General features: G+C 59.5%; 1 protein-coding gene across 7 annotated transcripts in view; it reads left to right on the top strand.

Annotated features, from left to right (window-relative positions):
* Positions 1-12,957: 12,957 nt before the first annotated feature.
* Positions 12,958-20,844, top strand: part of PCDH1 (protocadherin 1) — a 54,396-nt gene continuing 46,509 nt past the window's right edge. For 2 of the 7 annotated variants that reach the window (XM_005532661.3, XM_088063656.1), the window contains exons 1-2: positions 12,958-13,297; positions 19,118-19,932. In XM_005532661.3, coding sequence (XP_005532718.1) covers positions 13,234-13,297; positions 19,118-19,932 — 879 coding nt within the window. In that variant the 5' untranslated portion in view covers positions 12,958-13,233. Of the gene's footprint in view, positions 13,298-14,008; positions 14,101-18,124; positions 18,576-19,117; positions 19,933-20,844 lie in introns of those variants that run through there. The other 5 variants (XM_088063651.1, XM_088063653.1, XM_088063654.1 and 2 more) reach the window with 3 other exon arrangements.

Here is a 20,844-nt window from a genome sequence, read left to right as displayed (position 1 = left end):
CAGCAGCCCCACGATTTGGGCTTGTGGAAGGAGCTGTTTGGGTGTCGCTTGTCCCTTTTCCCAGTAGTTCAACTGGGACCAGTCATGGGTGGCTTTGGCACCACATTCCCAAAGCTCACTGGGGCTTTGGTGGAGACACATTCCCAGTTTTCTGTGTCTCCCACGCAGTCACTGCCAGGGATGGCTCCTGAATCCCAACAACCTGAGAGGGCAGGGGAAGCTTGTGCACCCTGCAGGGGCTCCTGCCTGCTGGCAGAGCAAACTGGAGCCCAGCACTTCCCACCCCTCCACAAAGGTTTAAGGAAATGTGGAAGGTTCTCCCGGAATCATGGAATCATGGACTGGTTTGGGCTGGAAATGAAAGCTCTTCTCATTCTCTGCTATGGGCAGAGACCAGGATACTCCAAGCCCCATCCAACTGCCCTATAAAGCCTGGCAGGAGCCAGAGCTGGATTTAATCTCAGTCCCTGCCCTAAATTTGGCTCTGATCCTGCCTCCCAGGCGTGCTGTGACTCCCACAAGGCAGTCCCGGAGACACGGAGCCAGGACACCATGCCATGGGGTCAAAGGAAGAGCAACTCTCCCTGTGCCACGTTTCCTGGGACATGGGGATAGCTGAATCCCAGGTCAGGGATTGGGATGTGATGGGACCAGGGCTGGAGACTGCTTAGTGGAGCTTTGGGAATATTAGGAAGAGAAACAGGGAAGGTTGATATTGCTCTGATGGCAGATTCATGACAGGGAGCCAAATGCTGTGGAGAAAATAGGGATGAAGCCACAGAGAGCCAACAGAGAGGGGCAGAGAATGCCAGGGGTAAAACACGGGATGGAAACCAGGAAGCAGAGCTGGCTGGGAGCACACGGAGCACAGGGAATGGAGATTTGGGAATAGATGGCCAAACACTGGGACAACCTCATGCAGGAACTCATCCTCCTCCTCCTCAGGCAGGGAAGCAAAGGCAGAGATGGAGGATTCACAGCCACCAGGCCGGAATGCACAAAAGACAGCAAATCCCCCGGCCCAGATGACACATCTGGAGTCCTCCAAGAGCTCCAAAGGCGGTGGCGGAGCTCTCAGCAATAACACACGGATTCACATCCTCCAACTGTGGCACCGGGGGCACTAAAGGCTGGGCCTACATTTGAAAGCAGGCCCCGGGGTGTGCTCGGGCTCACAAACCAATAAGCTTTGCTTCAGCATGAGCAAACGCTTGGAACAATTATGCAGAAGCGTAATTAGGAATCTTGGCGAGCAGGGGCTCCTGAGCTGCCGTATCCAGCACTTCAAACGAGCTCCCGGTTTCCAGGCTGGGTTATTCCTGGGGCTGCTTCCCCCCATGGACACACGAGTCGTGCCCGTGCAGCAGCAGGCACGGTTTGGGGCTGGGATGGAGGGGTTAGCAGCACAGAGAGCTGTGAGCAGAGCTCAGGACCAGCAGGACCCAGTTTTAGATGGGTTTAGGCCCTGCCAAGCTCCCAGAACCCACCCTGAGAGCTCAGGGGAGCTTGAGGTGCTGTTTAAGGTCTCTTCCAACCCAAATAATTCCGTGACTCCATGGTTCTACAAAAGGTGCAGATGTGGCAGTTGGGGACATGATTTCATGGCGAACACCCTGGTGCTGGGTTAACTGCCGGACTCGATGGCCTTTGGAGGTTTTTCCGACCTAAACCATTCTCTGATTCCAGGATCTAAATCCTGCAGAGCTCCCTCACATCAGTGGCACCAGCCAGGAGCTAAAATTGCCTCATTGCCTTAGAAAACCTGGCTGAGACAGAAGGAAATTAAAGCCATCCCTGCGGTGCCCAGGTTCCTGGCAGTCCCCTGAGGCACCAGGGTGTCCCTGCAGGGCTGGGGGTGCTGCCTGCACGGGGTTTATTTTCACCCTGCTACCAACAGGATTGCAAATCAAAACTCAATTATGGGATTTGCTTCCTCCCCTCGCACTTCCCTAAAGAGGTGGAATGGCACAGAAAGGTCCACAGGGTATTTTAAATACCTGACTCAAAAAAAACCCCCAAAAAACAGCTGAGAAAGATTTTTCTGTGATATTTTTGGTGACAAAGCTCCCTGAAAGGCACCCTTGGAATGGCTGGTGCCTCTCTTTATGTGCCCCAGTGCTTTGGAGCTCCCCGTTGTTTGGAGAGGGCACAGGGGAGCGTTTCTGCCCCAGGCTGTTCAGGAAGGAGAGCAAGCGCTTCCCTCCGGGGCTTCCTCTGCCTGCCTGGTGCCCCGGGGCGTTGGTGCACCTTCCTCTGGAGCTTTGGAGCCACGGCAGCTCCCTCAGCATCTGCCCAGGGGCCTGAGAAGGGAAATCAGGAGGGACCCCTGCCCTGGCTCTTCGCTTTTGGAAAAGTAGGACAGGTCTCCCAGGCTCTCCCGTGCTCCTTCCATCAGTCCCAGCGTGTCTCCAGCTCATTCCTTCTCCTCCAATGGAATCCTCAAACCCAACAGAGCTCCCAGTTCCACCGCCCCCGCTCTGAGCTGGGCCCAGGGCAGGTGTGGGGTCACACAGAGCAAAAGTAGGGCAGGGAAGGGGAAGGGAAAGTTCCCAGCTTGGGGACTGCACCTTTCACCTGCTTAAAAACCACCCAGGAGCCTCTTGAGGCACCTGCACCCGCCCTGGGAGGGGATGGAAACCCTGAGCATCACCAGTGGATGTGCTGCTGGTGTCCCTGCAGGGCTGACAGAGCTGGTGTGGGAGCAGCCAAAAAAAAAACCCATCAGAACCACAAAAATATAAAACCTTAATCAACACTAATACACGATATGCACTAATCCCATCAAAACATATAAAAGCAAAATCTATTTCTATTACTGACATAACAAAAAAAAAATCACATTTTAAAATTAAGTTACACATCACAAAATTAAATTTTGCTTTAATAAAAGCTAATATAAACCTAACCAAAAAGAAATTTAAAACACCCTATTATAACTAACCCCAAAACCCCATACATTTTAAATGCAAACTTCCTCCAAAATAAATGTTTCAAAAACACAAAAACCCTCAAATATTTAAAATTTTAAATATCAAATATCAAATACTTGAATTTAAAATAACAACTATAAAAACAAAAACCATCAAACAATTCAACACCTTCCCAAAACTATCAAAAAACCCACCTATAATAAAACTTCTAAAAAAACAAAACAAACCCAAACACCAATTACCACTTCAAAAATACACCGCCACCAATACAAAACAACTCAAAACACTATAATTTCCACTCATAATATAATCCATAAAATAAATTTTCCTTCCCCTGCTCCTCCGCCCCGTCACTTGGTGTGCCTGGCACAGCCCCCCCTGACCCTGGTGGCACCTCCCGCCTCGGCTCCACGCCAGGCACAGCTCAGTGGGGTTTGCTGGAGGAGGAGACCATGGGTGCACTTTCCTGCAGCTCCTCCCAAAGGGTGCAGCCCCCTGGGACCACCCCTGTGCCATCTCCACACTCAGTCGTGATTTCCTGAAGGCTTTTGGGGCAGCTCATGGGGGTTTTGCCAGGGACCCCAAGCTGAGGTAGCTGAGGGATCTCATTATCCCATAATGATGGGATCTCATCATCCAAATCTCCTCTCCAAATTGTCTCATTGGTTTTATTCCTTGCTGGGGAGAAGACCCAGACACCAAAAGGGCTTCTGCTTCTTGGCCTCCACATCCTGCAGCTCAAAGTCTCTTTGGAGATGACTCTGAGCCAGGCCCTGGCCACGGGAGGGGTGACAGGAAGAACATCCATCCCCACAGTGAGAGTGTCCCCATGATTCCCAGACTGTCCCAAGAGCCCGCTCCATACCCTCTCCAGCCCCTGCATGGCTCTTGGACCCAAAACTCCCTGCTCCCAGTCCATTCCTCTGGAGCTTCCTCACTTCACTGCTCCCACATCCAGACACATCCCACCTGATTCCCAACCAAGCCCCTGGGCAGAGCTGGGAGCAGCATCCAGGCCACCAACCCATCGTCCCCACAAGAGGCCATGTCAGGAATGCTGGAAGGAGCCACCTCCCCGTCCTGAGCACCTGGAGGTGCCCACCCTATTCCCCAGACCTCAGCCAGCCTCTCTCCAGGTCACCCCACCACATCCCCTGGCAGGGGGCAGGGCCCAGTCCCATGGCAGCAGGGCCAGCTCCTGTGCTGTGCCGGGCCACCAGTGATGCTGCTGGTGGCCACGCACTCGTTTGCCTCCTCAGCTCTCTCAGCTGCCAGGCTCCCAGGCATGTGGACTGCAGTCCCTCCTGGGGGCCCTTGCACCGTGCCAAGGGAGCTTTTCTTATCTTCACAGGAATGAGAACCTTTCCGAAATCAAAGTGCTTGGGTGGCTTTGAAGAGTTTCCTCTGGAGATGAAACAAGGCTGTTTGCGAGCGCCAGCGATCGCTGCTGAGCTGCAGCTCCTGGGGATGCCAGGCTGCTGGTGAGCAGTGGGCAGTGGCCTGGGAGCGCCCTGGGCTGGACACTTTGGCCACAGGAGCCACCCTCCAGGCTGGAAGCTGCCCCTCATGCAGAGCCCACCAGCACCGAGCTGTTCTGGCTCGTTCCCACCCGGCTCCTTTCATTGTTTGCCATGAAAGGCAAAAGGGATGGGAGAGAGGGTTCTGTGGAGATGTGGAGATGTTCACACCCCGCACTGCAAGGGGCTGCTCAAATCCTCCAGGACTCACAGGACTCTTTTACAAGGGAAAAAGGAATTCAAGGGCCAGTGCAGCAAATGAGACTGAAGAAAAACTGCCCCTCTGGAGGAACCCACCCAGGCTGGTGAGATTTGAGGTGCTGGATAAGAGGTGGGTGTGGAAGGGCCAGTGGCCTTGGGGACAGGCAGATGTGGGCATGTGATGTGGCCCTCAGCAGCACAGGCTGTAGCTGCCAGCCTGCCCTGGGGAGCAGAGAACGCCCGGTGAGCTGGCGTGTGTGGAGATTATTTGTTGTTTGATATTTTCCCTTTAATGCTTTTGTCCTAAAATAAATACACGAAAGTTCAGGGCCCTGCAGGTTGCGTCTGTTAGGGATGGTGGAGTCAGGGATGGCTTTGGAGTGATCCATGATGTTTGTTTACCAGGATGGGCAAAGTCTGCTCTCCCTGCTTGCTCCCAGTTCCTCAGGATCCTTCCCCAAAGCTGCCTCAACCCTTCCCACTCCGCCCTGCCACCTTTCCCTGCTTCCTGCTCCGGGCAGGGTGCACTGGCCTGCATGACACAGCACAGTGAAGCTGCTGTCCCTGGGGACAGACTTTGTCCCTCGGCAGGAGTGAAGGTGCACACTGGATGTCAGCCTGGGGAGGCCATGCTCGGGCTCAGGGGGAAGCAGGAGGTGCTGTGAGCTCTGTGCTGTCGCCCTGGCACCTGGGCACAGCTGGGAGTGATCCCATCCCCAGTATTCCACCCACTGCATGGCAGGGTCAGCACCGGCACTGTGCCCCAACCCCAAGGGAAGATCCCCAGCGGGATCCCCCGCTCCAGACCTCCAGTCATCCCACTGAGGCTCATCCTCTCCCTCAGGCTGTGCTGTATCTGATCTTGGCTGGCCCTTCCCGTGGACCCCAGCTCGTCTGCTGCTCGTTTAGCCCTGCACTCCCCTTCAATCCTCACTCCAGCGCCTCTGGATTTTGCCCTGAGAAGTGCTGGCTCCAGGATATTGCAGAGCAAACAAGGAGCAGAGATAAAGGGGCAGGATTACCCCCTCAGAGCAAACACAGCCCCGCAGAGGTCACTCGGGTCCATCACTGCTGCCACCACTGCCCACTGCAGCCCCTCACTGGCCCCGAGCCAGCTCCAGAGGGACAGTGACCTCCCCCCTGAGCCTGCCCTCAGTGCATTCCCATTCCCTGCTCTGCCCCATCCCAGTGCCAGGGCTGCCTGTTTCTGCCCTCCATGCCCACAGGGATCTGTTCCTGCCCTGCTGGTGCCCATGGCACCTTGGCTCCCTCTCCTCTGCTGTCCCCACACACCAACCCTGCCCTCAGTCTGTCCCTGTCCCTGTCCCTGTCCCTGTCCCTGTCCCTGTCCCTGTCCCTGTCCCTGTCCCAGCACGGCCTGGCTGTCCCCACCACACTCCCTGACCTGCTCTTGCCACCCAGGACCCTCCCCCTGCTCCCCATCTGTCCCTGAGTCCTACAGAACCCGGCTGTCCGTGGGTCCCAAGTCCCTCCTCGCCAGGGATGAGCCTCTCCCTTTCTCCATGCCCGGAGCAGCTCCTCTCCTGCCCAGCCCAGATTTCCACAGGCAAGCCCCAGCCTGAGCAGAGGTTTCTGTGTGTCCCATCCCCGTGCCAGTCACGGGCAGGGCAGGGCAGGTCTGGTCTCCTCTCCCTGAGTCTCCTTCTGCTCCCTTGGACCGCAGGATCCCGTGGAGGGAGGTCACGGCTCCCCAACAGCTCCTGTCGGGAGGATGTGGAAAGTTCCCTTCCCCGGTGCCTGCTTGCTTATCTCCACGGCTGAACCATCTCCCAGCAGCAGCTGGAGCTGGGATTTCAGGCAGGAGACCACCGGGCCCTAACAAAAGCAGGAAATGGGTGTAATTCTCCTTTGAAGGAGGAATGAGCAGCAGATCCCCGGAGGAGGCGAGGCCGGCTCAGAGAGTGGCAGCGGCGTGAGAAACTCGGCTCATTCCTTGCAAGGCTGTGCTTCCTGAGAGTTTCCCCCTTCCTGCTGCTCTCCAGCCTCTCCCCAGCTCTGCTGGACACTCAGCAGCTCTGGCAGCAGCAGTACAGGAACCCCCAGAGTCCTGGCCAGGGTGTTCCCAAAGCTGCTCCTGCCAGGTCAGCAGGGGACAGCCGAGGGGGCCTGAACAATGTGATTTAGTGGGTGACATCCCAGGTTTGGATTAAGGTGAGTTTTAAGGCCACTTCCAACCCAAACCGTGCTGTGATTCCATGACTCTGTGACCCCACGCCTCATGTACAGCCCCACTCACTCCTTCCTTACACCCAGGAGCAGGAATTCGAGTATTTTGGAAATAAGGAGGGTGCCAGAGGCAGGGAATGGGAGGGAGGCCACCACAGCCCAGACCACTGGCATGGGAAGGGTGCTGGGAACAGCAGGAGCCGCCCCTTGGGGGTGGCTCCCAACCTGGAGAAGCTTTTGGAACATCCCACAGGTTTCCTGGGAAGCTCCTTTCCAGTCTGAATCCCAGGATCAGCTCGGGCACTGAGCACCAAAGCTCAATCAGCCACCAGGGTTTCATTTTGGGGAGCTGCTGCTTCTTCTTGAGGAGATCTCTGGTGCCACAGAGGATGGGTGGGGACTGGAGAAACCTTCCTGAGCCCTGGAGCAGGGGATTGATTAATCAGTGCTTGAATAATTGCAGGGCACTGCAGACATTCCGCTCCTGACGGCCTGTGGAGAGAAGGGATGAGGTGGAGGATCGGGCCAGGGAGGTCACTCACCCCAGCCCGTCCTCGCCTCGGCCTCAGAGCTGCTCCCAGGATTAAATGGTTTCTTTTTTTAAAGGGAGATCTAATCTGGTGACAAAAGCTGCAGCAGTGCTGTGAGCCCATCATCTCCCCGAGAAAAGCTCCTCCAGCCTTCAAATGCTTTCACCACTTGGATGCTGGATTTCAATCCAAGGCTGAATCTGCCTCTCTTCAGCTCCAGCCCTGCTCTTGTTACTCCTTGCTGTGGGATTTAAGGGTTCCCTGCTCTGTTTTCCATGTGGGAGGAAGCAGGCCAGGTGCTCAGATCACCCGATAACAGAGTTTTAACAGCATCACACCCCTAGGCCTGGCTTTTCCAGCCTGTGGTTGGATCTGTGGTGCTCCTTCCAGCTCTCCCGGTGTTCCCCTGACATCCCCGAGTGTGGGTGCCAGACAAAGAGCTCCAGCAGGGCGCTAGTCACTGGTTTTCAGCCCCCACACACCAGTACACAATGATCCCTAATTACTCTTTTGCAGACAAATCTGCATCGCTGGACGCTGGATGAGGCAGATATTCCTGGGAGGGCTTAAACGAGATTCTTTGGCTGCTGGTTAAAAGCCAGGGTTTCTCTCCCAGCCTGTACGGGCATGTCCAGAGTCACTGCTTTCCAAGATCCAGCCTGAGGGCTTCAAATCCAAACTTCAGTCCCAGATATATTCCAGATATCTGCAGTCAAACACCCCCTGACCACTTAACCCGGTGAAAACATGCTCTTCCCTTTCTGTCTCATCACTCTGGGTGTCATTTTCCAGCTTTCCCAGCAAAGATTTCATCTCTTCATCTCCATCAATGATAAAAATGTTTCACAGCAGCGGACGAAGCGCGGGGCCCCGGGGGAGGGAGGTGGGAATAATGCTCCTTTCTGCTCTCTCCCCATTAACAGCCCCCTCGGAGATCTGCCAGGGAAGCAGTTTGAATCCATCTCATCTGTGCCCTGTTAATTCCTTCTAATGCAAGTTTTAATCAAAATGTCAGGTGGAAGGAAGTCAAATGCCTCGGAGAGATCCGAGTGTGCTCTATCAACACAAGTGCCTCTCTGTCCCAGCCCGGTGATCCTGTCACACAGAGACAGCAGGGATGGGTGACAACCCTGCTGGCCCTGCCACCAACGCTGGCTGCAGCTCCCCTCTGGAGACATCACAGCACCAGGTGGGACTTGTCCCAGGGATACCACGTGTGGATGGGAACCCATGGGACACCAGCAAGGCCCCCTGAGCAATGCCCTCACCACCTTCTCCAAGCCTAGACCCACTTTTCCCCCTCATCCTCTAGGGAACGGCATTCCCTCAGGAAGGGGAGGAGCTTTCTGTGATGCTCAGCCCCAAGGTCCATCCCAGGAGGAACTTCCAGTGAGGCAATGGTGGAAACCATGTGGAGCTGAGGGACAATGGTCCCTGAGGAACAGGAGAGCTTTGAGGGCTGAATGAGAAGACTGGAGATGCTCAGCCCCAATGTCTTTTCCTCAGGAAAGGTCCCTGAGGACGGGAGGAAGCTTTCTGTCACGCTCAGTCCCAAGGACCATCCCAGGAGGAGCTTCCAGCATGACAGTGGTGGAAACCATATAGAACTGAGGGACAGGAGACAGTGATCCTTGAGGAATGGTCCCTGAGGAAATGGGAGGAGGGACAAGGGACAATGGTCCCAGAGGAATGGGAGAGCTTTCAGGGCTGGATGAGGAGATTGGAGATGCTCCAATCCAGCTCCAATGTCCATCCCAGGAGGAGCCTTCAGTGTGGCAATGGTGGAACTCATGTAGCCTTGAGGGACAAGGGACAGTGGTCCTGAGGATGGGGAGGAGCTTTCAGGGCTGGATGAGGAGACTGGAGATGCACCAATGTCCATCCCAGGAGGAGTTTCCAGTGTGGCAATGATGTAAACCATGTGGAGCTGAGGGACAGAAGACAGTAATCCCTGAGGAAAGGTCCCTGAGGAAGGGGAGGAGCTTTCAAGGCTGGATGAGGAGACTGGAGATGCTCAGCCCCAGTGTCCATCCCAGAAGGAGCTCCCAGCCGGGCAGCCCGCGTGCCCTGGGATGTGGGGTGGGCTGAGTGCTGTGGGAGGACCAGGGCTCAGGGGCTTCCCTGGCTTGCAGGATCTTTCATCCTCCGTCACCACAAAGCCAGGCCAGATCTGCATTTGCAGCAGCCCACAGAAGCTGCCTCTGTTGTCTTATTTTTGTTATTTTTGAGAGGATATTTTAGCGCTGAGCACATTCCCTCCTGTTGCCATGGCAGCCGTGACAGGGGTTATATACCGTGAGAAAAATACCAAAATTAATGAGTGAGTGAAAGAGCAGCCAAGAGAAAAACAAGGTTAAAAAAAGAGTTAAAACAGTAATAAAAACAATCTCCCAATAATTTGGCAGTGAGCATCCCACAGGCAAGACAGGCGGTGAACATCCGAGCCCTCCGGCTCCTCCGTGGATCCCAGCTGGGGTTGGCTGCCCGCATCCCGTGGCCGGAGCTTCGGCGTGGTCTGAGGGATGCGCTGCTCCCACATCATCCCACCGACGCTCCGGATGGGGCTGCACCCACCCAGCTCCTTCCCCCGCAAACCTGCAGCCCTCGGTGACGCAGGAGGCGAGCGGAGGAGAAGTTCTTTAATGTGCTCATTTCCTCGCATTTGGGTTTTGAGGATCTTTTTGTTTTTAATTGTAGAAACAAGCGGATTGTCAGAACATCTGTGTTATTAGCATTTGCTGCCCAAATCCGAGCTGCTGCTTCTCCTGCGGAGCCCAGAGCTGATGAGAGAGAGAACAGAGGAGCCTTTGAACTCCTTGCAGCAGACGGCAGCCAGGTTGCTGCGTGTGCGCGTGTGTTGGGGAGGGGGTATTTATTCTCTTGTAAGGTTCATTTGCTCTCCGTGTTTCCCTTTCTTCTCGCTTTCCCGGAGATTTAGCTGGATGCTCTTCCCTCGCAGGCTTTGTTCTTCTGACAAGGCCCCACCGGCACCACGAAGCAGCTGCCTCCGTGTGATGCCAGAGCAGCCCAGCACGGGGCACCTGGAGCATCCCAGCACGGGGGACCCAGAGCTTGGGGCAAGCCAGAGCCTCCAGCAGCAGCTCCGGGGGCGGTGGCACTGCCAGCCCTGCAGGGTCTCACGGAATAACTCTGCAGACAGAGCTGCAGCCTGAGGGTTTCTTGTTGCTCAGACTGGCTCTGCTTTCTGCGAATGGTGAAGACAAGGTGAGGGTGGGTGACTCATCTGGAACTGGTACATATTAGGATGGAATTCTTCCCTGTGAGGGTGGTGAGACACAGGTTGCCCGGAGAAGCTGTGGGTGCTCCATCCCTGGAAGTGTTTAGGACAAGGCTGGACGGGGCTTGGAGCACTCTGGGATAGTGCAAAGTGTCCCAGCTAGATGAGGGTGGAATGAGACAGTTGTTGAGATCCTTTCCAAACCAAACCATTCTTGGATTCTACAATGACACCCCAGAGAAGGAAGTGCAGGGAATGGCAAAGCTTCCTGCGTTGCCAGAGGGCAAGGAGCGCTCTGGGAGGGGCTTTCAAAGGCAGTGGGGAGGAGGAAGGCAGAGATGGATGAGGCAGCCCTGGGATGCCAGGCCAGCAGTGGCCTGGACATGGTGTCCCCCCAGCCCCCCAGGCCACAGGTGATGCTGGCACTGTGGAGGGCTCTGCCAGGCTGCTCCTCTGGGCTGCGCAGAGGTGGCTCCTGATGCCAGGACACTTTCCCCCTGCATTCCTAGAACCTGGACCTGTCCCTCAGAAATGTGTCCCAGCAGAGGCTGAGGTGACAGTCACCAGTGTCCCAAAAATCAGCGGCATCCAGTGATCCACGTACATGCCCAGGTCCCCGGCACTCCCCGCGCCGCTGCCGATCGACCGCCCCGTGACTCTTGTGAAATGCAAACCTTTGGTCCCCAGCAATTTCTAAAGTTTGCTGTCCCTGCTCCACGGGCAGCCTCGGATCCACGGGGTCACTCCCTCGGTTTCTCCCTTTGCTCCAGCTCTCCGTCCCTCCAAGGAAGGCTGCCAGTTACTCATCATCAAATCTCATCAAATCTCCCCTTGTCTCCAGAGAATTTCGTTCCCTCTCCCTGCCCTGCTCACGCTGGATCAGCAGGGCACAGCCTGACAAACCCCACAGCTCCTCTCCCTGCCCCAAAGGTGGGCTGTGACCTTCCCTGGCTTCTCACTTCACATCTTCTGCTAAATTGGCTTCATGTGAATTGACACTTGAAAAAAAACCCCAAAAACCCACACACGGACACGGAGGAGCTGAAAGTCTGGGTGGAGAGCTGGGCTTTCCACCCTCAGGGATGACTCTCCATCCCCATTTTCCTGCCTGGTGGGATGCAGCCCTGCCACGGGCTGAGCCCGCTGGTCGCCGGGGGAAAGCGGGGAGATTTGGGAGAAAAACACTGCAATTTTGGGGGGAAAACGAAGTGATTTAGGGGGTGAGATGGAGCCGGGCTGCTCCGAGCAGGCAGGCGCAGCCTCTAGATGGTGCAGTCATGCAGCCGAGCTGAGCATGTGTGCAGCGAAGGGCGCTGCGCAACAGGTTGGCGTAGCTCAGCGGGGAGACGCGCTCCCATCCTCGCTGCGGCGGAGCGGGAAGGACTTTCCAGCATCCTGGCGAGAAATCCGCGCCGCAGCCGGCCCGGAAGGCGGGTGAGGGGCAGCGCCACGGGCTGCGCGACCCTCGGAGGGTGCTGAAGGTTTTTGGCAGGGTCGGGCTGCAGCTCCAGCCCCTGGCAGGGAGCGCGGAGGCGGCGGAGGCAGCGAGGGAAGCGGCAGCGCCGGAACACGCTGTCCGCAGGCCCCCGGGGGACTTTGCTCGGCCAGCCGAGGTGCCGGGGTGAGGAGCCAGCTGAGGGGGAGCAGCTTGTGAAGGCGTCACCAGGTGCGCTGGGAGCTCGCGGATGCTTTTGGGAGCCGCGGGTTCTCCGCGCCTGCTGCGCCCTGAACACCCCGCAATAAATAAACCCGTGATTCACCCAGGTGTGACGGCAGGGCACGGCGGCCACTCCAGCCCCATCAGCGCAGCCAGCAGAGGAGCTTTGCAGCCTGCCCGCAGCCCTTCTGGCCTGCGGGGCCGAGGAGGGCTGGGCACAGTCCCCAGTGAGCTCGGTCCCACGGAGGGACCCTCCCGGCTGCGCTGGCCCGGGTCCCTGGCCCTGTGCGATGAGGTTGTGGGGCTGTGAAGCCCCAGCTGGGAGAATAAACGAGAGATTCAATTATTAAAAGCACCGAGAGACGAGCGAAAAGGGAGAGCCGAGCCGCACGTGTGCGGGCGGGGAGCGGAGGGTCCCCGGACCCCCTCACCCCGGGGACCCCCGCTCGCCACGGGCCCGGCGCTGGGCGCGGTGCCGGCAGCCCGGAGCCGGGCGGCTCTGCCCGGCAGCCGCTGCCCGCTCGTCCCGGCAGCCCGGCCAGGCTCGGGATCTGATAAGGAGCCGGAGCTCCACCTCCCCGTGGTGGTGGCGGCGAGAGGCGGAGGCAGCGGCGGGCGGGGGGGGGGGGGAAGGGGCCGTGCCTGCGCTGCGCTTCCCCTGCACCTCCTCACACACACCGAGGGGCGGGGGCGGGCACGGGCCGCGCTGCCCCCCCGGGCTGCCTCCAGCCTGAGCCGCCGCTCCGCCGGAGGAGCCGCAGCCCCGGCCAGGGGAGGGGGGCGGTTCCCACGGGACATTTATATATATTTTCCCCCCCTCCCCCCTTTTTTTAAATTTTTTTTTTCCTTCTTTCTTTTTTTTTTTTTTTTTTTTTTTAATTTTCTTTTCTTTTCCGTTTGGTTTTCATCCGTGGATAACGCTCGAGAGGAGCTGGGGGGGTGGGGGGAGCCCGGTCCCGGCGGGAAGGAGGCGATGGAAACGCCGCGGGACCAGCGCGCAGGGGCTCGGCACGCAGCGCGGAGCCGGCACCATCCAAGTAAGAGCTGCAGCGGGGCCGGGACCCTCGCCCGCAGCCAGGCAGAGGCGCGGGGGGGGGGTGCGGGATGCCCCGCACCGGAGCTCGGCGCTGCGCGGGAGCGCGGGGCCGGGCGGCGGCGGGAGCGGCGCTGGCGAGCATCCCGCTCCCGAGCATCCCGCATCCCTCTGCTCCCCTCCGCGCCGGGCTGCGCGGGGCTCCGCAGCCAGCGGGGCGGCTCCCGTTTGTCCCCGGTCCCGCCCGGCGCTGCCACTTGTTGTGCGGAGCGGAGCGCGGCCAGCCCCGCACATCGCAGGGCAGGGCGGGCGGTGTTTGCGGGAGGGCGGCTGTGGCCGGGGGGGTGCGCGCATGTTTCGGGGTGTTTATTTTTCCGCGTGGGGGTGGCCCTGGGTGTGTGTCCCTCGTCCAGCCCTGGGTGTGTGCGCCCGCGGGGTGCGTGGGAGAAGTTGCGGGTGAGGCGGCTGGGAGCGGGGCTGTGCGTGAGGCAGAGCGGCGGGGAGCGGGGGGCTGGCGGGGGCCGTGGCGGGGTGTCCGCGTGGGGTGCGTGTCACCCCGGCGTGCGGGGACGCGAGTGGGGTGCGCGTGTCCGTGTGCGGAGCTGTGTGCGTGTGGCGGGGTGTGCGGGTGTGGGTGAGTGTGTCAGCGGGCTGGCTCTGAGTGTGTCGGCGGGCTCTGAGTGTGCCGCCGGGCTCTGAGTGTGTCAGCGGGCTCTGAGTGTGCCGCCGGGCTCTGAGTGTGTCAGCCGGCTCTGAGTGTGTCAGCGGGCTGTGCGTGCCTGCGCCGCGGAGGATCCCCGTTCCCCGGTACGCGCGGCTGAGCGCAAAGTCGGTGTCGGCGGAGCGGCTCCCGTGTTTTTTTTCACTGGTGTCTGCGTGCGTGTGTCCGTGTGTGTCCGTGTGTGTCCGTGTGTGTGTGTGCGTGTCTCTGAGCGTGTGCGCGGGGCTGGCGGAGCCGCCTGGGGGTGCGGGGGCTCCTCTCCCCTCCGTGCCCGCAGCCGGAGCCGGCGGCAGCCGGAGCCTCAGCCCGGGCAGCGCCGCGGGGACCGGGGAGCCTCGGCCGCGGCGGCCGGCAGAGGAGCCCGGCCTCCATCCTCCCTCCCAGCCGCAGCAGCCGCTCTCCCGGCGCTCTGCGAGGCCGGAGGGGACCCTGTCCCCCTTCCCCAAGGTCCTCCCGGCTGCATCCCCGGAGCGGAGCCGCTCCCGCTGTGCCCAGCTCCCAGCGGCCCTACCGGGGTGTTTCAGGCCCGCGGCATTTTTGTCTTCCCCCAGGGCCCCTCTCCAGCCGGGGTGGAGGGTGGGATGGTGGCGGGAGAGGGGGGGACAGGAGCCCGGAGTGGCTGTGGGGGACCCACGGGTGGGAGGCTGGGGGTGCCACTCCAGGGAGGCTCTGACAGGTCTCTGCCTCGCTGGCTGCCAGAGTTGGAAGGGATGTGGAGAAGGCAGCAAGAGAAGGGAGGGCCCTGGGCTCTGCCGGCTTTTCATCACAGCCCAGCTCCTCAGGAATGATTTTGGGGTGATGCTGTTGCCAGGCCAGTGGGGTTCCCCCTCACGGGGTGCTCTGGCTCTGGGCGCTCGGGCCCAGCCTGCAGAAACGCCGAGCAGCCGCAGTGGCAGCCGGAGCTGGAGCAAATCCTGGGACGTGCTACGGAATACCCAGGATTCAGCCCATCCGTGCTTCGGCGCAGGACTGACCATCGGTGGCCGTTTTCTCGGCTGACACGATCCCTGATCTCGGCGTGGAGCTGGGATGAGCTGTTTGCTGCTTGCTGGGATGTTGCTCCAGCTCCCGGTGTCGGAGCAGGGCTGGGGGGAGCGCGGGGGGGAGGATTAGCACTTGTGTGCTCAGTGCAGGGTTTGGACACACTTGTAAGCCGTGGCTCCGAGCCACGCAATCAGCCGTTGGGAGCAAGGAGAGGCTGGACTTTGGTGCCCATTCCCGAAGCGGTGCTGCCTCCCGTGGAACGGGGCCAGGAGGCTGTGGGAATCACAGGGAGCACAGGCTTGTTCAAGCAGTTGCTTAAATTCGCGGCGCTTTATAACCTCTCTCTCATTAAGGCTTGTTTTCTGTTGGTTTTTTTGTTGTTTTTTTTGGTGGGGATGGCTGAATTCTGTCGGATTTTGCATGCCACTGTCCTCCGAGAGCTTCCCAGTCATGCATTAAGCAGCGTGACTAACGCCTCTCTCATGTGGTTCAGTGTCTCTCACACTCTCCCCGTAGGGAGAATTGTGTGTGCGGAAGAATAGTTGTTTTGGGAGGGGTTTTTATTTTTAAGTGCTCTGTGCTTTGCCAGCAGGTTGGAAAAAGGTGCCTGGCACCAAAGAAGAAAGTGTGGGATGGTCCTTAGATCCCATGGGAAAATAGTCTGGTGCCTTGGACTGGCCCCTGGGAAGCCTGTGTCTCCTGCACAGACGTGCTTGTGGAGGCTTCCTCTTCCTCATCTTCCTCCTCCTCCTCACGCCCAGCTCTGAGCTCTCACGTCTGCGCTGTGTCATTTGCACCCCTGGGTGCCCGAGCAGGATTCCCGACCCTGCTGATTCCTTATCCTGCCGAGCCCAGGGCCCCTTGTGCCTTGCAGCACTGCCCCTCAGGCTCTCAGCCCCTCTCCTCCTCCCACCTCCCTGCTCTGCAGGCTTCCTTCCTTCACCTGCAGGAATGGGGCTTGGCTTCACACTCCAGCCTTGGTTTTGGAGCAGAAATCCTGGGTGCTGGGCACCTTAGGGTGACACCCTTCCTCCTCCAGGCTGGCACAGGGCTCCTGGCATTTCCAGCTGCTGGGCCCTCCCTCAGCTGTGCAAGGCATCAGTGCTGCCTCGAGACTTTCCCCTCTCCCTGCGATCTTTCACCTCACACCAAGGCTTAGCCAGGATGTGGCTACGTCACCAGCAGCCAGGGCCCAGCCCAGTGCAAACAGCCCAGTGCAAACAGCCCAGTGCAAACAGCCCAGTAGCAGGCACGGCACCTCTCCCAGCCCGGGCATCCTCCAGGAGCCCTTTCCCAACAGCTGGAGCTGCCCATCTTCCCTGTCCTCACCCACAGCCATCCTCAGTGGGAGCGCAGGGCTGATGGAGCTCAGGGTAGGTTCAGCTTCCCCTGGAGGCAGCTGGATGTGGGGGGTCTGGTGTGAGCGCACCCCGGGGGTGTGGCAGACACGAGTGTGACCCAGGTGCCGGTGCCCCCGCACGGGTGACATCACACACATCCGCAGGCGGCGGCGCCGGGGGCATGCGCACACGCGGGCACACGCGTTGTGCGGGGCACACGCACGTGCAGGAGCGCGAGCTCGCACCTGGGGCACGGGCCCAGAGCGGGCAGAGATGTGCTGCTCACCCCGTGTGACACACCTGCGAGCCCTGCTAGGGCATGGGTGTGATGTGTGTGCCTTTTCCTGCGGGAGCCGTGCTCTGGGCGGGTGCACAGCCCTGGAATGCTCACAGTGCACACCCAGTACAGACAGACAGACACACACACACACACACCTGTGCACACACTGCCCACGCTGATGCAGAGATCTGTTATGGTTCTGCTCGGCTCCTGACCTCCTCCATCCTCAGCCTGGGCCAGGGATGGAAGAGGTCTTGCTCTCCTCATCCCTTCCTCCTGGAGTCACACATCCCAGAACCAATGTGGGCTGTTCTGCACGGCCTCAGCAGCTGGGAATGGCTCTGCTCTGCACAAAGGAAGTGGCAGGACAAGGGAGCAGAGGCAAGCTTGGCTTCAGGGCCACAGTCCCCTCTCCAGGCACCGAGATGTATTTTCCCTGCGGAGGCAGAACTCATCTCTTCCATGTCCCCACATTCAGAGGGGTGGAGGGACTGGGAGCTGTTGGCTTGTGGGAAGTGCCAAGGAGGACAGAGCAGGGTGTTCCACTTGCTGATGATCTGTACAATGCCAGGCTAACCAGGAACTGGGCGATTGCTGTGTGGCACCACGAAGGGGGATGGTGATGGGGCACTTGCCCATGGAGCATTTGCTTATCCTTGAGTGCAGAGTATGGAGAGATGGGAACGGCAAGAGCAGGGTGATGCTGTGGGGCCTTGGCAGATGTTTGTGGCTGTTCATTTTAGGGCATCCAATCCCTGGGTTTTTGGATGTCAGTGATCTGTGTTGAACCCCTTTATGCTCACAGCTCAGCAGAAGCCATGTGGGTGCTCCTGGACCCTGGAGGAGGAAAATGTGTTCTTAGAATGGAAATCAGGGAACCGGAAAGCTGGTGGCCGAGCACAGCACCTGACAGGGGCTTGGTGGCAGGCTTGATACAGGAGGGGACAGTCTGTGGTGCTGGCAGTGTGCCTGGCACGGCCTGGGCAGTGTGTGGGCACAGGGAAGAGGAGCCAGTGGCGGGGGCAGTGGTGCAGGGGTGTCTCTGCAATGCAGGGGGGCAGCGCTCCCGGCACCGCCGCTGCAGCAGCGGGGTGGGCACTGGCGCGGGGTGGGCACCCAGTGCGTGCCATGTCCCAGACTGGAGTGGGAGGGAACAGGAAGGAACAGTGTGTCTGCAGTGAGGAAGGGAACAGGAGCTGCTGGTGCAGGGTGTGGGGTTGCCTAGTGACTGTGCAGCGAGGGGGATGCTGTGCTGCCGTTGCAGTGTGCCGGGGCTGGGCACTGCCGGGGGCTGCCCGGGGGGTTCCTGCACTGCAGCGCAGCCCGGGCAGGGACCCGGTGTCCCTCCGCCTGCTTGGGGCACCGGGGCTGGCAGTGCTCCACAGGCAGTGCGGGAGGGACGGTGCTCAGGGCATCCCTGCAGTGCCGGGTGGGCGGTGCCTCAGTTCCTCGCAGTGCGAGGCTGGCAGTGCCACAGTGCTGGCAGTGAAGTGAGGGCAGTGCTGCTCTGTCCCTGCCACGGCCCTGCCCCGCAGCCCTGCAGTGCTGGAGGGGTGGCAGCCCTACATCTCCTCAGCACCCCATGGCCCTGCAGCGCCCTGCAGCCCCGCAGTGCTGGACGGGCGGCATCCCTGGATCGTGTTCCTGCAGTGCTGGATGGGCGGCAGTCCTGCATTCCTGCAGTGTCCTGTGTTCCCCAAGTGATGGCTGCTGCTGTTCCTGCAGTGCAGGCAGTGACGGATGGCAGGGAGATGTGGGCTGGCAGTGCCCTGTGTCCCTGCAGTGCTGGGTGCATGGCAGACCAGCATCCCTGCAGCGATCCATGGCTCTCCATCCCTGCATGGGTGGCAGCCCTGCATTCCTGCAGTGCCCTGTGTCCCTCATCCCTGCATCTGTGCAGTGTCCCACATCCCTGCAGTGCTGGATGGGTGTCAGCCCCACATCCCTGCAGTGCCAGGTGGGTGTCAGCCCCACATCCCCACAGAGCAGGCAGAGGTCCCCGTTTGGTGCTCCCGTTCCTGCAGTGCTGGCAGCTGTGTGCAGTGCCCTTGTGTCCCTGCTGTGCATGGCAGGCAGTGCCCCTGCACTGGTGGCACACAATGCTCCAGTGTTTGGGTGGTGAGAAGCTGTCTCAGAGTCTGGCCGGCTCCCATCGGGTTGTTGGCAGCAGGCTGCCTGCAGTCCACCCTGTTACTGTGCCTCGTTGGGTCTAATTACAGTTGGTGTGGTGACGAAGAGGGTGGACAGTGGCAGGAGTGGCTTCCTGCAAGTGACAGGGCTGAGGTTTCAATGACAGGGTTACTCACTCCAGCAGGGCGTTGCAGGAACCTTGCAAGCTGGGACGGGTCCTTCAGGGCACTGGAGGCTGCCAGGAGCCAGCCCCAGCAGCCCCTTCCCTTCGGGAGCCGTGCCAGGACCATGTGCAGTCCCACATGGCGCAGTGGGATAAGCCAGGGAAGTGGGCCGGTCCCTAACCTCTGGTGTCTGTGTCTCCTCCAGCTCCCCTGCAGCGCAGGATGAACCCGCTGGCGTCCTGCCTCGGCCTGTGGCTCCTCTGCCAGCTCCCAGCCCTGGCCTCGGGGACACGTGCCATCTACAAAGTGCAGGAGGAACAACCCCCCAACAGCCTCATAGGGAGCCTGGCCTCTGACTACGGCTTACCGGACATGGGGCACCTCTACAAGCTGGAAGTGGGGGCCCCGTACCTCCGTGTGGATGGCAAGACAGGGGACATCTACACCACAGAGACCTCCATCGACCGGGAGAACCTGCGGGAGTGCCAGCACCTCCTCCCTGGAGAGCCCTGCTTCCTGGAGTTCGAGGTGTCCATCACTAACCTGAACGCCAACAGCAGCCCGCGCCTGCTCGAGGGGCAGATCGAGGTGCTCGATATCAATGACAACACCCCCAACTTCGCCTCGCCCGTCCTCACCCTCTCCATCCCCGAAAACACCAACATCGGGACGCTCTTCTCCATCCCCCTGGCCATGGACCGGGACTCAGGCCCCAATGGCGTTGCCTCCTACGAGCTGATGGCTGGTCCGGAGGCGCAGGAGCTCTTTGGGCTGCAGGTGGCCGAGGACCAGGATGAGAAGCAGCCTCAGCTGATCGTCATGGGGAACCTGGACCGGGAGCAGTGGGACTCCTACGATCTGACCATCAAGGTGCAGGATGGGGGAAACCCCCCGCGGGCAAGCAGTGCCCTGCTCCGCATCACCATCCTGGACATGAACGACAACGCGCCCAAGTTCGAGAAGGCCCTGTACGAGGCAGAGCTCTCTGAAAACAGCCCAGTGGGGCACTCTGTCCTCCAGGTGAGTGCAGGGAACTCTTCTCCTCACCCTTTCCCCTCCCGCCTGGCTGCAGGGACAACCCAGGAGCATCGGCATAGTCGTGGTTCTTCCAGGGAGGAGGGAGGGTTGGATGGAGGAGCCCACAGTGTCACCTGGGGCCAGCGGGCAGGCAGGTCCCTGGCATGTCACATCTGCTTGAGCGAGGCTGGAAAGGATGTGCCGGAAGGTGCAGCCGGAGTGGGGCTGCAGGACAGAGATGAGGGGTGGCAGCAGCAGCGCTGCAGGGAACAGGGTTCTGGGTTACTGGGAGGGCTGGGACCTGAGGGCCACCGGGAGCCTGGCTTGGGGCCAGCGCGGTCCCAGTGCTGTCCGCACACAAGACACAGACCCTTTCATAAGTTGCATTCCCTTGGCCGCTCCGTGGAAACTCAGGAGGTGGAGACAGGGAGCATCCCTGCTGCCCGTGCGCGGGGCTGGCTCCGGAGGTGCCCTGCTGTCTACAGCGAGCGAGGGCTCTGCCTCGTCTCGGGCAGCGCTGCAAACTGGCCCGGAGAGCCCAGGGGGCTGGATCTTGGTGGATTTGGCTTGGAGGGGGCATTGAGATGATAGTAGTCGACATCTGTTTATCTGCAGCTGCCATCTTAATAAGCGGAGCGCGGCCAGCTCTCATCTGCCTGCTAATTCTGATGTGAATTTTTTAAGAATTCATTTTTCACTGTTTAAGAGAATGGGAGTTGGAAGCAGATAAGGGAGCTGCATGGCCGGGAGGAGAATGGGCTGAGACGCTGCTGCTGCCATTGCTCAGCTTTTATCTTTCAGGGGGAAAATGACTTCCGCCTGTTTTGTGAGTGGAGGTAAAAGGTGGAATTTACATTTAACAACTTTCGTTCGCCATCCAAATCTGCTGAGCAAGATAACGGCGGAGCAGCAAAT

The sequence above is a fragment of the Pseudopodoces humilis genome, chromosome 17 (genome assembly GCF_049639895.1).
Source record: "Pseudopodoces humilis isolate 2021_Gansu_Grassland_sample_001 chromosome 17, ASM4963989v1, whole genome shotgun sequence".
Lineage (NCBI taxonomy): Eukaryota > Metazoa > Chordata > Aves > Passeriformes > Paridae > Pseudopodoces > Pseudopodoces humilis.
This window is presented reverse-complemented; position numbering and strand designations above follow the sequence as displayed.